The 17,308-nt window shown below is 43.0% G+C and overlaps 1 protein-coding gene across 2 annotated transcripts in view; it reads right to left on the bottom strand.

The window, feature by feature from the left end:
* Positions 1-2,181: 2,181 nt before the first annotated feature.
* LOC117546747 (multidrug resistance-associated protein 4-like) overlaps positions 2,182-17,308 on the bottom strand; it is a 35,268-nt gene continuing 20,141 nt past the window's right edge. The window contains exons 16-31 of one of the 2 annotated variants that reach the window (XM_034217107.1): positions 16,422-16,559; positions 16,203-16,240; positions 15,961-16,076; positions 15,707-15,853; positions 15,469-15,548; positions 15,191-15,341; positions 14,923-15,042; positions 14,679-14,789; positions 14,339-14,439; positions 13,062-13,253; positions 12,804-12,959; positions 12,512-12,601; positions 3,585-3,757; positions 3,389-3,494; positions 3,065-3,197; positions 2,182-2,970 (exon numbers count right to left, since the gene is read on the bottom strand). In XM_034217107.1, the coding sequence (XP_034072998.1) occupies positions 2,918-2,970; positions 3,065-3,197; positions 3,389-3,494; positions 3,585-3,757; positions 12,512-12,601; positions 12,804-12,959; positions 13,062-13,253; positions 14,339-14,439; positions 14,679-14,789; positions 14,923-15,042; positions 15,191-15,341; positions 15,469-15,548; positions 15,707-15,853; positions 15,961-16,076; positions 16,203-16,240; positions 16,422-16,559 (1,905 nt within the window). In that variant the 3' untranslated portion in view covers positions 2,182-2,917. Of the gene's footprint in view, positions 2,971-3,064; positions 3,198-3,388; positions 3,495-3,584; positions 3,758-12,511; positions 12,602-12,803; positions 12,960-13,061; positions 13,254-14,338; positions 14,440-14,678; positions 14,790-14,922; positions 15,043-15,190; positions 15,342-15,468; positions 15,549-15,706; positions 15,854-15,960; positions 16,077-16,202; positions 16,241-16,421; positions 16,560-17,308 lie in introns of those variants that run through there. The other variant, XR_004569069.1, reaches the window with a different exon arrangement.

Here is a 17,308-nt window from a genome sequence, read left to right on the forward strand (position 1 = left end):
CCATCCGCATTATGCCACTTGGAGAGCCTGACTGAAGTTTTTGTTGTTATCCTGCTTTAAGGTTCTAGACAGCGGAACCATCCAACAGTTAGACCGGCCCTTTAACCTGCTGCAGAACATGGTTGGAAAAATCACTGCATCTCATGAGGATCGAACCTATGACTTCAGTGTTTCAGAAAAGACTTGTATCTCTCTGAGCTATCAGATCTGAGATTTCTGGTAGATTTTGTGTCACGACCTTTGCATATTTTAGTCATTTATTATGGGTATTGGACTTTAAAAACCCAAGTATCAGACTTTAAAAAGCCAAGTATCGAACCCACAACATCAGCTCTACTGAGCTTCCTCATAAGTCCATGAGCTATATGACATCTCAAAATATAATAACCTTTCAAAGTCATTTTCTTTGTGGTCGACCCAAGTAGGAACCAAACACACAACCTCACCTCCACAGACCACACATCTTCCACTCTGAGCTATATGACTGAACACACTTCATAGTTGTTAGGGACACATTTTTTTCTTCTACTGTGGGAAATTGGACTCATAAAGTTACTGCACCTAATAAGAATCTAACACATAACCTCAGATCTTCAAACCAGACTCGTATCACTCTGAGCTGTATGATCAGATGTGCTTTCCTTATTTTTGTTAGATCTTTTGATTACTTATCTTTGGCTATTGGATCTAATGATACATTGATACAAAATATTGCACAATGTGGGAGTTCAACTCACAACCACATTTTATTCTAAAATATAACAACTGGCAAGAAACCCAATAGACCCCAGGATAAGAGAAATATTTCTGATTACGATTAAGACTCAGTAAATATAAATAACAGATATAATCGCATGATTCGTTTTTTCATCTTCATGATCTTGGAGATCTCCTTCCTCAATGGAAGCAGAGAATTACAACATTCACACACTGATTTTAAGAAAATAAATCTTATCACAATTTGCTGTTCTTGGCACTGGGTTGCAAGCAAACCAAATACTGTGTGTCCAAACAGCAGCTCTAACGATAGAACAAAACATAACGGCTGATGCAGCTTGTAGTCGCTGATTACAATTGGGGAAAGTACTGTAGTCCGTTAAAGTTAACCCCAGATCTCCTTCTATGGCAATACGACTATATACATGGTCTAAACCACAAAGAACATGTCAATTGTATATAATCCTATATAAATTCCATCCTTATTTAATATTTCACTTATGAAATGTTTATTTTGCATAATAAGGTTCTTTCAATCACAATAAATATTTTTTATTTCTCAAGTATTTAATTCCCAGAAAAAAAAGAAGAAGTAAACATTACCATGTTTCCTTTCATAGACTAGTTATTGTAACATAAGTCTGTCAGATGGTTCTTTGCCACACAGCTCCAACTCATCACCTGGGGAGGGAAATATAAAATAACCCTGGACTGGACTTTAACAGATTGATATTGAAATATCCAGTTATGATGCAGCAAATGTTTAATTGAACCTAAAACAAACAGGTGATGCTTAATACTACCTTTAACTTGTTTCACAATGCTAGCATGACACAGCTGAGGATTCTGGGAACTCTTCGTTTGTTTATATATATATATATATCTAAAGATTGCTAGATTCAGTGCATTTACGTCTGTTAATTATAGTAAAGTAAATGCAAAGGGCTCTAAACGTTTTGCAATTCTTAACATTGTTATTAATTTGAATAAATGAAACACCTAAGTTTCCTATCGTTCCCAGTAGAGCACACATTTGGTTGGTTGATTTATGAGTTATGGAGGATAAAACCATGGGATTGCTTAATCTTCATAAACCAGTAAGTACTGTTATAACTTGGTACAAATGGTATGCCTCATATTTTTGGAATTTGGAAATACAATAACCACCTGTTGGTCATTTTAATTTATTGAATTATTGTCTCTTAAAAAGGCCTTTTCGGAAAAAGTTTATTATACAGTTCATTTAAAAAAACGTTACTATTCAAACTCTGTACTGACTGCGAAACTGGCCCTTTAATTATGAAAGGCTGAAAGAACTGAACAGATTTCAATGTTCTACATTTTCTGTACATTTAGATTTTTGGTTGGTCGAAGGTTTAGATAACTTGAAATATTGCAATAAAAAAAGACAATAAAAAAAAGCTTACCTAAAATGGTCATTCAAAAATAAAAACAACGATAGGAAAGTTTTAAGGAATTTTATTTCAATATGGCCATCATCGTGGTAATGGTTCATAATGGTAATAGAAAAAACAAACTGACACATAGTATCAATGGTATGACATTGAAAATATTTTCTCCACAAACATCCTGCCATTTGGAATGAATTCAGTCATCTACTGACAAACCACAGAAATAAACACAGCACCAGCATTTAGAATAAACAGTTCTGTTTTGGGCTGAGATCTGATTTTAAATGCATAAAAAAAACTTACATCATAGGTCTCATTTTACTGCAGTAAGAAAAAAGCAGCATTTCAAAAACAACTAAACAGACATTAAAAATGTAAAAAGCTTAATAACTGTAAGATGACTAACACACGATTGACAAGCACCACATTTTTACACATGTGTATTTGCACAAAAGTGTTTACCCTTATGAGGTGACCCATTAACCGTCAACTCAGCAACTTTAAAACCTGAACTTAGTTAAAAGTTGAATAACCTGGATTAAAAATGACGGTTTGCATTGCCATTTCAAGATGTCCCAGTTGGACTTACCTTGCACAGTAAGTACCACACCATCACCGGACCATCTTATTCACATGTGATAAACATGATTGTTGACTTATCAACTTTAAAAGACACAGTTCTAACTTTCCTGCACAGCTTCAGAACTGAAAATAAAATGGTGGCAGAAAAAGACGTCCTTCACCAGGTTGATTTGCACATTTCAAAATAAAAGAAAGGTTACGTCTTCTCAGACTAGCCTTCTCTCTAAATCTTGTTCTGCTGGACAGACTCCCGAGTTACTTTTGAAAGTGTGAGAAAAATCATCAATTTGGCAAAAACAAAAAAGTCTAAGGTAAAGTTCCATATAATATTCATTATGCACTTTTCTCTTCACCTGTGGCTGCCTTCAGCAGGGCGGCTGCCTCCGCCCGACCCATCTGCTGCACCATCTTGTAGAGGGCTCCGTCTTTGTTCTGCAGCAGGTTAAAGGGCCGGTCTAACTCCTGGATGGTACCGCTGTCTAGAACCTTAAAGCAGGATAACAACAAAAACTTCAGTCAGGCTCTCCAAGTGGCATCAGATGGACAGTACTTTGACAGATATAACATATTGATGTACTAAATGACTGCACTACTTTAGAACAATATAATCAGTAATCAATTATATGGAACATAATGTTTAGGAATCATAGTATACTGAGGCTGAAGAGAGGACTGACCATGATCCTGTCGCTGTCTATGATGGTGTTGAGGCGGTGAGCGATGGTGAGCACGGTGCACTCTCTGAACTTTTCCCGAATGGTTTTCTGGATCAGTTCATCCGTCCTGTAGAGAGACAGGGTAACAATAAGGACATCTGTAGACCGAACGATTTAAGCTTAAAAATAAGCGAAGCGAGATCTTGCCGAGCGGTACCCGGGGTCCACGTTGGCCGTGGCCTCGTCGATGACCAGGATGCGGTTCTGTCGGAGGACGGCCCGGGCCAGACACACCAGCTGCCTCTGGCCCACGCTGAAGTTGGACCCCGACTCGGCCAGCACCGTCTCCAGCTTCCTGGGCAGCTCCTCCACCACCGACTTGAGCTGCACCTGCGGGAGGGAAAGGGGGAGTTAGCCTGATGCACCGAGCAGAGTGAGATCTCACTGAACTGTAACTATAAGTTTTGTGTAACCAAGATGGTTTCCAAATCTATTAGTAAACAACTAGAATTTTTAGCCTTAACTATCGAAGTAGCAAAGGGTCAACAGGTCATGGTGGTGGGCTGCTACAGACCCCCCTCAGCTGTCAAGGAGTCTTTATCTTCTTTGGCAAAAATGTAATCTCAACTTGACTACAAGGAAATAGTGCTGCTTGGTGATTTTAATTGGGACTGGTTAACTTCTGTGTCAGAGGATTTTAAAAACCTTTGTATCTCTCTGGATGTTACTCAGATTATAGACAATCCTACTCGCCCTAACATTAAGTCCCCAAATAAATCCTCCCTAATTGATCTCATCTTAACTAATGTTCCCCATAAATACTCATCTGTGGGAGTATTTGCTAACGATGTGAGTGACCACTGTGTTGTAGCCACAATTAGGGACACAAAAGTCCTAAAGGGTAAACCTCGCATTATCAGTAAGAGAGACAAAAAACATTTTGTGGAGCAGGGTTTTGTGCATGATCTGTTTGATTTTGATTGGGGTCAAATGGATCTGTGTGCTGATGTAGAAACTGCATGGTCTTATTTTTATCTTGGTTTTATGGAAATGATTGATAGACATGCACCCCTGCGTACATTTAGAGTGAAGAGACGAGACAATCCTTGGTTTTCTGCTGAATTATCTAGTCTCCTACATGAGAGAAACGAGGCCTGGGCAAAGGCTAGGCAATCAGGCTCAGAGGTAGAATGGCTGCATTTTAGGCAGCTAAGAAATAGCTTCACGTCACATGTCAAAAGTGCTAAATCAAAGTACTATCTGTCAGTTACCACAAAGAACCTGAATAATCCTGGAACATTTTAGAAAGCCATTAAATCGATATCCACCGGTGATATCCGTAATGAGCTACCTCCGTGCCTTACCACAGCATCTGGCACTATATCGGACAGGGCCACCATGTTAAATTGTTTTAATGAGCATTTTGTGTCCTGTGGCTCTCTGATTTTGTCACTAACTCTGCTTCTGTGAACACCAGTCTGTGACTCTGAAAAACGTGTTTTGGAAAACCCTTTTAGTTTGACTCCTTTTACTGTTGATGTCGTTCATGAAGCCTTAACCAAGCAAGATCCTAAGAAACCGGCTGGCCCGGACAACGTAGAACCTTTCTTTTTAAAGATAGCTGCAGATGTTATTGCTCCACCTCTCACTACTCTTTTTAACCTCTCCCTCAGCACGAACACAATTCCAAAATTGTGGAAGTCAGCGTATTCTATTTTATCCAAAGCGACTTACAATAAGTACATTCGACCAGGAAGATACAACCTTGAAGAAAACAGAATCATATAAGTACATCAGGTTTCATAGAGCCAAACATTTCAAGTGCTACTCAACTGGCTATAGATAAGCCAGCCCTTTATTAGTATACAAGTGCTCTGTTAGCAGTTCTTTGTTAGTAATTCTATCGCTATTCTATCTATTTTCAGCTCTCGTCCTGCCTCTACTAAAAGGTGGGGAGGCCACTTTATTAAATAATTATAGGCCCATCTCTAAATTATCAGCTCTGGCTAAGGTTCTTGAACGCCTAGTGAACAGAGTGAACAGGTAAAGGTGTTTTTATGTACAAATGACATCCTGTCTAAACATCAGTCAGGCTTCAGAAAGCAACATAGCACCATCACTGCCACAATGAAAGTGGTGAATGATGTGGCGAGTATTTTAGATAATAAGCAGAGTTGAGCAGCTCTATTTATTAGGGTTGCCAGAAACTGACCATGATCAAAATCGATTATTCGGCAGCCCTGGCGAATAATAATCGATTAATCGACCCCCCCCCCAAAATAAACCACCATCATATAGCCTGTATTAATAATAGCAGCATTGAAATACATTCAATAATTAGCCTATTGTGTGTGCGTGCATCTCGCATCTTCAAAAAAAAAAGGCAATGGCAGGCACTAGAACAATAGGCCGTACAATTTCACCTTGAAGTGAAGTTGGTAATGGCCGGCTGTGCTGCGTCTTTCTTTGTAATCTCTTTGGCATGCTTCGCACTCAAATGCGAACGCATTGCTGAGGTTGAGCTGTGATAGACCAACGTCTTTTCGCAGAGCTTGCATTTCACTTCCTTTGTACTTATAAGTTCGAAGTAGTTCCACGAGGAGGAACTCTTTTTACCTGCCGCTTTGTTCATCTTTAGTCGCATGTGTGAGGGAGGGTGGGGGCGGGGGCGGGGGCGGTGTGTTGCGTGCTGCAGCAGCAGTCTGCTCTGCACGCAGGCTTCCTCCAAGTTTACAGTAAAACAAACTGGTGGTGTGAATGGCCATTTACAATTGTTAATACTATTACTATTATTAGCATTAGTCTATATTTTGGTTGAAACTAAGCCAGAAAAAAAAAAAAAACATAAATAATAATAAAAAAATATATAAATAAAATCGATTTTTAAAAATAATATTCGATTATGGAGACTGTAACGATTAATCGAATAATCGCTGACATCCCTACTATTTATTGACCTTTCCAAAGCGTTTGACACCGTCGATCATCGCATCTTAAAGCAGAGGCTACTCAGTATTGGCATATCCAGCCATGCAGTAGGGTGGTTTGTGAACTACCTCTCTGAAAGGTCCCAATGTCTTCATTTTGATGGGCTGTCTTCTGAGTGGTTAAACATTACTAATGGTGTTCCTCAAGGTTCTGTTTTAGGTCCACTTTTATTCTCCATCGACATCAATACTTTAGGTGAAATTGTCGATGGAGCAACCTTACATTTTTATGCGGACTGTTACGTGCCGTAGTGTTTGTGTCGGTGTGTGTGTGTGTGTGTGTCTTTCTCTCTCTCTCCCTCCCTCCCTCTGATTCCCCAGGTGCAGCCTGATTGTACCCAGGTGCAGCCTCTCCCCAGGTGCTCCCAATCCTCAATCAGGGCCTCCATAAAGGACCTGAGGAAGGCTGCAGTCGCTCTCTCCTTCTCCTCTGGCTGCATGTGTGCATCATGTCTCTGTGTTCTTGTGAATTGTTACATGTGCTCCAGTTTACCTTTTTGTGTATTGTTTATTTTAGTTTGCAAGTTGGCTGGTGAGCCCTTTTTCTTTTGTCCATTAAAACATCACTTTGTGGCTTCAGTAGACAGTTTCCTCTCCTTTTTCTCTCGCCAGGTTATTTTTGGTGTTTTGTTACTTCCCTTTGTACCCCTAGTTAGGAGTTAGGAGTTCCTAGTTTGTTACGTTCCCTCCTAACTAGGGGTACAAAGGGAAGTAACAAAACACCAAAATAACCGTGCTCCACACAAAATGGAGCACATCTAACAATTCACAAGAACACAGAGACATGATGCACACATGCAGCCAGAGGAGAAGGAGAGAGCGACTGCAGCCTTCCTCAGGTCCTTTATGGAGGCCCTGATTGAGGATTGGGAGAGGCTGCACCTGGGGACAATCAGGCTGCACCTGGGGAATCAGAGGGAGAGAGAGAGAGAAAGACACACACACACACAAACACTACGGCACGTAACACGGACGATACCGTGATGTATTGTGCAGGTCCCTCCATTAAGGAGGCTGTTGTTGAATTGCAAGCTGTTTTTAACATTATTCAGTCTCAGCTCTCTGAACTAAAGCTTCTTTTAAATGTTGATAAAACCAAGGTAATGCTCTTTTCAAAAGCTAAAAAGACACCAGAGCCTGTTTTAGATATTGTAACTATGCAAGGAATACAAATTGAAGTGGTTACCTGTTACAAATACCTTGGTATCTGGCTTGATGATTGTCTCACTTTTAAAAAACGCTTAAAAAACGGAGGGTTAGGCTAGGTTTCTTCTACAGGAACAAGTCCTGTTTCTCGCTTGAGGCCAGGAAAAGGCTAGTCATTAAATTACATTGCATTTAGCTGACGCTTTTATCCAAAGCGACTTACAATAAGTACATTCGACCAGGAAAATACAACCTTGAAGAAAACAGAATCATATAAGTACATCAGGTTTCATAGAGCCAAACATTTGAAGTGCTACTCAACTGCTATAGATAAGCCAGTCCTTTATTAATACAAGTGCTCTGTTAGCAGTTCTTTGTTAGTAATTCTATCGCTCGAAGTGGAGTCGAAAGAGAGGAGTTTTCAGTCTGCGCAGGCTATCTGCTGTCCTGATTTCAATGGGGAGCTCATTCCACCATTTTGGAGCCAGGATAGCAAACCCACATGTTTTTGCTAATGGGAACTTGGGTCCCCCTCGCAGCGACGGTGCAGCGAGTTGTTTGGCTGATGCAGAGCGTAGTGCACACGGTGGGGTGTACAGTTTAACCATGTCCTGGATGTAGGAAGGGCCAGATCCATTCGCAGCATGGTATGCAAGTGGATTCTAGTAATTAATGGAACCCAGTGAAGTGAGCGGAAGAGCGGCGTGGTAAAATGTTGGAAGGTTGAAGACCAGACGAGCTGCTGCATTCTGGATGAGCTGCAGAGGTCGGATGGCACATGCAGGTAGACCAGCCAGGAGGGAGTTGCAGTAGTCTAGGTGTGAGATGACGAGAGCCTGGACCAGAACCTGCCTTGCTTTCTGGGTCAGCTGGGGACGTATCCTCCTGATGTTGTAAAGCGTGTATCTGCAGCAGCGGGTTGTTGCAGCGATGTTTGCAGTGAAGGACAGTTTGTTATCTAGGGTCACACCCAGTTTCCTTGCAGTCTGAGTCGGGGAAACTACAGCGGTGCCAATGTTGATTGTCAGGTCAAGAGTGGGGCAATCTTTTCCCGGAAGGAAGAGCAGCTCAGTCTTGTCAAGGTTGAGCTTGAGGTGATGAGCAGACATCCACTGAGAGCTGTCAGCTAGACAAGCAGAGATGCGTGCGACGACCTGGGTCTCTGAGCGGGGAAAGGACAGAATTAATTGGGTGTCATCAGCGTAGCAGTGGTATGAAAAACCCTGCGGGCTAATGACTGATCCGAGCGAGTTTGTGTACAGGGAGAATAGGAGGGGACCAAGAACAGAGCCCTGAGGGACCCCTGTAGTTAATTGACAAGGTTCGGACTCTGACCCTCTCCAAGTTACCCTGTAGGTACGGTCTTTGAGGTATGAGGTGAGGAGGGAAAGTGCAGTGCCTGAAACTCCAAGTTTTTGGAGAGTGCGAAGGAGGATCTGATGGTTCACCGTGTCGAATGCAGCAGACAGGTCCAAAAGGATGATGACAGAGGAGAGGGATGCTGCTTTGGCAGTGTGCAGTTCCTCAGAGACAGCAAGGAGAACAGTTTATGTGGAGTGACCTGCCTTGAAACCAGACTGGTGCGGATCAAGAAGGTTGTTCTGATGGAGATAACAGGAGAGTTGTTTAAAGACAGGGACGGGAGGAGAGAGACAGGCCTGTAGTTTATAACATCAGACAGGTTGAGAGTGGGTTTCTTTAGGAGAGGGTTTACTCTTGCCTCCTTAAGACTATTTGGAAAGTGACCAGAAGTTAGAGAAGTGTTGATGAAATGGGTGAGAAACGGTAGAATATCAGGAGCGATAGTCTGAAGGAGGTTTGAAGGGATAGGGTCCAGAGGACACGTGGTAGGACGGGCAGAGGTAATGAGGGTAAGAACCTCACTTGGAGAGAGAGGGGAAAAGGAGGTTAGTGTGTTGGTGAAAGGAGGGTCTGGTGACCCAGCGGTGAGTAAAGGTGAGTCAGAAAAAGAAGAGCGAATATAATCAACCTTTTTTTCAAAAAAATAGTTTTTTGGGATTGGAATAGGAAGATTGGATCTTATCTTGAAAGAAAGTGCTTTTTACCTGAGAGATCGAAGCAGAGAAAGAGGAGAGGAGAGATTTGATAGGTTAGGAGGTCGTCATGGTGTTTGGATTTCCACCGTATGAGAATATGAGATCAAGGACATTGCCAGCTTTATGAGTTGGTGGGGATGGAGACAGTGAGAAGGCAAAGGTGGAGATGTTAGTTTGTCTATCTTCCCTGTCTGGAGGTTGAAGTCTCCGAGAAGTACAGCGGGAGGGCCAGTTTCAGGGATGTGTGAGAGGAGATTATCTAATTCCTCCAAGAAGTCCCCCAAGGCGCCTGGTGGACGGTAGAGAACAACAATGGTTAATTGTATAGGATGGGCAGGGTTGGGTTGTAACGGAATACATGTAACAGCGTTACGTAATCAGAATACAAAAATTAAGTAACTGTATTCAGCTCGCGTTACATTTGAAAAACGAGTAATCTGATTACAGTTACTTTCGTAAACCTGAGGTGAATACATTTTGGATTACTTATTGGAATTATTGGTGGAGGATTTCCTCACAACATTTAATAATCATTACTAAAAAGGTACAGCCGAATCATCAAAGCCCACAAAACCTATTACCGCCGCAGATGGACCAAAAAAGCGTTTGAAAAAAAATCGCGGGTCCGCTCGCTCAGTGAAACAATAACAACGAAACATGGAGGAATAAAAGTCTGCATTTAAATCGCGTGTGTGTGTGGTTAAAACACATCAGCCTGCGGTCGCTCTTTAGCCTTACTAATGATTATTTCTGAAGGTATACACAGTGAAGGCGGTGCGTGAAAGGCACTGCGCGGCACGCTCCTCTTCTCAGAGGCTGAGTTAACCCTCCCGCTGCCTCCTAGTGCTGCAGAGATTTCATGAAGTGAAGGAGGTTTTCCTTCTATAAAACAGCTGTGGGCAGCAGATACTGTGAGTGTCACGGACATGAATTCATAGATCAAGGCAGACTGGTGCACACACTCTCCTGTTTTGCCAATCCGGTGCTTAAACAAATATAGCTCTACACCCCTGGCCGACATGTCCTTAAAATGAAGTCCGAGTTCGACATTTTAATTCATGTCCTGCCAACACTGGCAGGACAGAAGGCGACACGCCCGTTCTAAGCCGTGTCCCTCACTCCTCCTCACATCCCAAGCTGCATCCCCAACAAGTTTATTATGTTGTTACATCGTTTCAGATGTGATGTTTCAGTTGTGCTCTTGATAAGCCATTAAAACAGTAAAACACGTTCAGTTTCCTTTTACTTTTTGTGTCTCCTGTTCACCAAAACATACCCATCTGTGATGGAAAAAGAAAGTAATCCAAAAGTAATCTAAAAGTAATCTGATTACGTTACTTTTTTAAGACACGCAACTGTAACTGTATTCGGATTACTTTCAGAGCCATGTAATCAGTAACTGATTACATTTACAAAGTAACCCTCCCAACCCTGAGGATGGGTTACTGTGACGGCATGGAATTCAAAGGTGGAAGGAGTGAAGTTAGGTAGCTTGAAGAGGGAAAAGCTCCATTTGGGAGAGAGCAGGAGACCAGTGCCACCTCCTCTGCCAGTGGGTCTGGGTGTATGGGAGAAGGAATATGCTGTGGAGAGAGCTGCTGGGGTGGATGTGTTGGATGGAGTAATCCAGGTCTCAGTGAGAGCAAGGAAATTCAGAGACTGCAGGGAAGCGTAGCCAGAAATGAAGTCAGCTTTAAGAACAGCTGACTGGCAGTTACACAGGCCACCTGCAACTAGCTGTTGGATCTCAGTGGAGCATGTGGGATAGACGAGAGCAGGCCGGTTATATCGATTAGGAGATACACGCGGCCAGTGATAATTGCGAGAAGACACATGAACAGGAATGGAGAAAATACACATAATTATAGCACGAGGGGCTAAAAAAACAAATAAAATAAAATACTAGAGATACTTAGCTCAATCAAAGTAGGATTTGCCTCCTCGTGACTCCCGCAGGACTCCAATGTCTTTGTCAGTCTGACGCTGAAGTTGACGCTCCAGGAAAGAGCTACCTAAAATGGACACTTGATTGCTGAGTTCTCACAACTGTGGGGCCACGCCCCTCTAATTAGTTAACTCTCTGCAGCTGATGGGCGACAGCAGAGTCTTTCTGCCTATTGTAATGCAGGGTTGAGACGAGTGACCCACTGAGACCTGTGTAACAGGTTCTGTTGAGCAGATCTGAGATTTAAAATCTCTCAAAAGCGCAGTTTCAGCTACAATAACTACAGAACAATTATACAGAGTAGAATAAATGAAACAGAGAAGTCTATTTAAACAAGAATATAACTTACAGTGATGTGACTTTTTTATATGAGTGCACCTGCCAATTGCCTGGTCAAGTTAGATGCCGCCTATCACAGTGCACTGAGATTTGTGACTAAATGTAAAGCATTAACCCATCACTGTACCCTGTATGCAAGGGCTGGTTTGCCTTCACTAACTGTACGGAGGCTCAGTCACTGGTACATTTTTATATACAAAGCCATGTTAGGGAAACTTCCATCCTACATCTGCTCCCTGATCTCACGGCGAATTGTAAGTGGCTACTGCCTGAGATCGCATGCTGTAGTTTTATTAAATGTGCCAACTGCTAGGACTGTCTTAGGGAAGATAGCTTTTAGATGCGCAGCGCCACTGTCATGGAATAGTCTGCAATTGAAATGGAAACTGAGCAATCTGGTGCCACTAAATGTTTTTAAAGCTCGGTTGGATGCTACTCAATCGGAAGCTGTTGGTACTTGCACATGTGGATAGTTATGTAAATTGTAAACCCTGTAATGATGCTGTATGATGTCCTTTTTGTTGTTCTGTTTATGTTTTTATGTTTCATGTGGAACCTACTTGAGCAGGTCTCCCTTGAAAAAAGAGATCAATGATCTCAATGGGATACACCTGGGTAAATAAAGGTTTGAAATGAAATGAAAACTGCAGGACAGACGGGGGGTACCGACCTCCTCCAGAGCCCTCCACAGGTCCTCGTCAGAGTGCTGGCCGAAGGGGTCCAGGTTCTTTCTCATGGAGCCTGTGAACAGCACCGGGTCCTGGGGAAAAGGGGAACCGAAACGTGGTCAGACTCGAGCTGGATTTTCATCCTCAAATGGGCAAAAAAAACACTCACTCTCTAGATTCAGATACTGAAAACAAAGATTTCATGGTGAGAATATAAAAAGTTCAATGTATCCAATTGTTACAATGACATGATTTTCCAAAATTCATGGTAACAGAAGGTCTTTGGATGTTCACCTGAGGGATGATGGACATCTTGGTGCGCAGGTCGTGGAGGCCGATCTCAGAGGTCAGAACTCCGTCTATGTAGATCTTCCCCTGAGGCTCGGCCAGGCGGAACAGAGCCGACACCAGAGAGCTCTTCCCGGCGCCCGTCCTCCCCACGATGCCCACCTGACACACAGAGAACAAGAGTGAGCGGCATCCGTCATGTGTGTTCAACATATTAACTAATAAATGAGGCAGACGCTGGCGGGGAGCCAACATGTGTCTCACCTTCTCGTTGGGTTTGAAGGTGAAGCTGATGTCTTTGAGGACCGGCGCTCCCTCTGGCCTGTAGGAGAAGCTGACGTGGTCAAAGGTCACTAGACCTTTGTTGGGCCAATCAGGAAGAGGACGCTTCTTAGTTTCCCAGGGTGCCTCACTCTCAAGCTCGGTGTACTCCACCACCCTCTCCACTGACGTCATCTTCAAAGAGACATTATTTAAAATGTTTGTTATTTGTGTTAATTCTGCTGCTTCTCATCATTGTATACTTTTGTCCTCCATAAACAGCTACACAAATGTACTACATCTGTTAGTCTCCAACAACATAACACGTGAGTTAAAACCTGAGCCTGATCAGCTGCTAATGTAATCACATCTTTATTAGGGCTGCACGATTAAAAAAAAAAAAAATTGCGATTTTTCTGACAAATATTGCGATTGCGATTCGGGATATTTGTTTTTAAGCTACCCAACGGAAGTTTATTGTAAAATGCGGCCATATCTCCGGCTAGGATTGTCGCATCAACATGCTCCCGTCTCTAGCACCCCTGCAGCCCGAGCTACGAGTGACAGAACTAAACTTACATGAAACTTCTGTTGGGTTGCTTTAAAGGGGACCTATCATGCAAAATGCACTTTGTGAAGTCTTTTATACATAAAGATGTGTCCCCGGTGCGTCGGGGAACTCACGCAGCGTCAGAAAACGACGTGTCCTTCCGATCTGACGTAAAATCGGCAGCGGACCCACAGAAAATTGCTATCGGAAACAATGCCTGACGTGTTTTGGACGTAATCTCGTCTTTGTTTACATGTGATGGAGCATTACTAACCTGACTCAGATGGTTTGTTTCACCAAACCATCTAGGAAAGCTCCATTGGAAGCCATTTGAAAAGGGCAGGCACTTTCAAAAATACTTGGCAGGTGATTGGATCAACCTGTCTATCACCTTCTATCATGGGCCACTTCTGATTGGTTAACAATGGCTGGTACATGTGGAGCACAGCACTTCTGATTGGTGTGGATGACTGACACACAAGAAAAGAAAAAATGTTAAAAAAAATTGTAGGCTTTGCGATTTGATAAACGCATCATTTCAAATCGCAATTTCAATTTAATATCGATTAATCATTCAGCCCTAATCCTTATATCCTATTACACATGTGTGTAAGAGTGTCATGTTTTATTAGGTCACAGTGACCATGACTCAATGAAGCAGACGGTTGAACAGATTCCCACCAGGCATTCCTGAGACACTGCTTCACGAGACAGACCATTCAGTTCTCACCATGTTCTCCACCTCGGCACTCTGCCTCACCATCCACTGGAAGCTGCCCACCAGAGTCACAGCATACGTCAGCACCAGCCCCACCTCCCCAGCATTCAGCCCTGAGAAACACACACACACACACACACACACACTCTTTACAAGGTTTTACGTTACTCGCTGTAGGGAACTCCCTTAAAGGAAGGAGCCATTCTGCTCTTAAAGAGACGTGAGACGATATTATACCCAGAAGCTGACCTGACACATCAGCTGATGTGCTGCATGAATACAGGTACCCGATTGCACTCGTTTGTGAAGCTTGGTACTAAAATTGATTGACAGTCATTCTGGGTGCATTTACCATCTCTGAGCAGGATACAGCCAAAGGTTACGAAGGTGATAAATGCTGAGCAAATGCTGTCGAGGTAAAGAGCGAACCAGCGGGACGTCATCAGGAACAAAAACCACGCCTCTGAAACCAGAGAGAGAAAATGGATTTCAGCAAAGACTGTATTTGTCCACACTGACAGAGCAGACAATAATAACCACACTTTTGAAAGGTAACATGTTTATGATGAAAAGCTCAATATGAAGTAAAGTAGAACCTGTGTGCAGGTCCTGATGAGCATCGAAGGCTTTCGTTAACCTCTCCTCAGCTCTAAAGGCTCTGATGGTCGACAGGCCCTGAAGAGATGAAGACAGGTGGGAGAACACGGGACTCCGAGCTGCAGGAGAAAAAAAAGAGGGGTTGAAACCATTGTTTTCATCTGCTCATCTCTGCGTGTATCAAACATTATATATAACATTATTTAAAAAGCCCACTCCTCAATGAAATGGAATGGTATATTATGGAAAGGACCCATAAACACATACTTGTAGATTCTAGGCGCTTGACGTCTCGTGACGTACGGAGGTAGAAACGTCTCAAGTACAAGAAGATGAAGAGCAGAGGGATGACGGGGACGAGGATGAGAGGGATGACCGAGGCCGCCACCGCGATCACGCCCGCATTCTGTAAAAATAACTGCAAAACCACAATAATAATTGAGTAGTTCAAGAAAAATGAGATCATGTCGAGAATTGTTGACTTAAAGAACTGGAGAACTAACACAATCAGTGTATGTGTCATTTAAATGGCACTCATTTCTTACTTGATAGAAGTTCACAAAGGTGATGGGTAACAGGGAGTCCATCTGGCTGATGTCTTTGGAAAACCTGTTGAGAATCCTTCCTACAAAGCAAAGAAAGAAAAGTCAGTTAGAAAAACAAATGCCACTTCTTTAACCAGAAGGTCAGAAGCCTGGTTTGCCTCCATACAGTATACCGTACTATTGAAACAGGACCCCGGCTCCATTTTAAACGGTAGTGACTCTTAAGTGCGGGGCTCACCTATGGGGTTGACGTCAAAGAAGCGAACAGGCGTGCGGATGACGGCGCTGAACATGCTGTTGTGCAGAGTTTGAGACGATCTGACCAGTCCGTGAAACAACACCAAACTGCGCATGTAGCCAAAGACCACCGCAGCCGCTGTCAAACCTGAGAGAAAGAAACAAGAAGACTGCAATTGAACATGCTCTACTTAATAGCATGGACTTTAAAAACACCACAAACAGTATTTGTGGTGATAGGAAGGGAAGGCTCACCTGCATAAATGCCAAGGTGAAACGTGAGATCGGCCTCTTGTTCTGAGCGAGTGGCATTGATGCCAGAGCCGAGGGTAACATCTCTGGCTGTGCTGTTCAAGAACTCCCCTCTCGACCTGTTGACACACAGCATCAACAAATCAGACCAGGCGCACGGCAAACTAATACATATTACATGGTTCAAAAAACAACAACTTTTAAAAAACACGAGAGAGTGTGAATAGCCCTGGATAAACACTCACCAGTATGCGAGCCACCAGTCCTGCATTATATACGCACCCTATACATAGAAAAAAGTTATAATTACGTTTTTTTTTTACTAGACATTTACTGTGGTACAAATCATTGATTAGCACATCAAAAAGAAACATGAAGCACATATCTCAGTATGAGCTTTTTACAAAATAGATCAAATAAAGTCGCTTCTGGAGTATATGAAAGGCCTATGAGCCATCTCTTACCTCAGCTAGGACACTGATCAGCACTACAAACACCAGCACCGCAGGGCTGTGGCCTGCAGTGAAGTACTTGAGGTAGATGTGGCCGCTAACATTTCCTTCAGCTCGGCTCTCCTCTGCCACGCTGGGCACTGTTTTAGCCTGAAAAACAAAACGTTCTACATATTCATACTACTGGCTTCCACTTCATACTGTGCAGATTTGTACAAAGGACACTGGAACAAGGATTTTATTATGAGTTTTGTTTCAATGGACCCGACTTCTCAGACATTCACAGCTTATCATAGAAACATTATGTAATAATTCCTGTTTACTGGTAATCCTCTTGTTTTTCCAGCACGTCTCCTAATTCCTAGAAATCAATTAAACTATGTTTCCAAGTTTGTTTTTTTCAAATTACACAACAGTGCATGTGCTATTTATTAAAAGAGGTTTTTGAAGAGATATAATCCCTCCACCTGGTCCTAGGTCTACCCCTTGGTCTCTTCCCAGCTGGACGTGCCTGGAACACCTCCCTAAGGAGGCGCCCAAGTGGCATCCTAACTAGGTGCCCGAACCACCTCAACTGGCTCCTTTGACGCGAAGGAGGAGCGGCTCAACTCCGAGTCCCTCCCGGATGACCGAACTTCTCACCTTATCCCTAAGGGAGACACCAGCCACCCTGCGGAGAAAACCCATCTCGGCCGCTTGTATCCGCAATCTCGTTATTTCGGTCATGACCCATCCTTCATGACCATAGGTGAGGGTAGGAACGAAAATGGCCCGGTAGACAGAGAGCTTTGCCTTCTGGCTCAGCTCTCTTTTCGTCACAACGGTGCGGTAAAGCGACTGCAGTACCGCTCCCGCTGCTCCGATTCTCCGGCCCATCTCACGCTCCATTGTTCCCTCAC

This window comes from Gymnodraco acuticeps, unplaced genomic scaffold (genome assembly GCF_902827175.1).
Source record: "Gymnodraco acuticeps unplaced genomic scaffold, fGymAcu1.1, whole genome shotgun sequence".
NCBI classification, from domain to species: Eukaryota; Metazoa; Chordata; class Actinopteri; order Perciformes; family Bathydraconidae; genus Gymnodraco; species Gymnodraco acuticeps.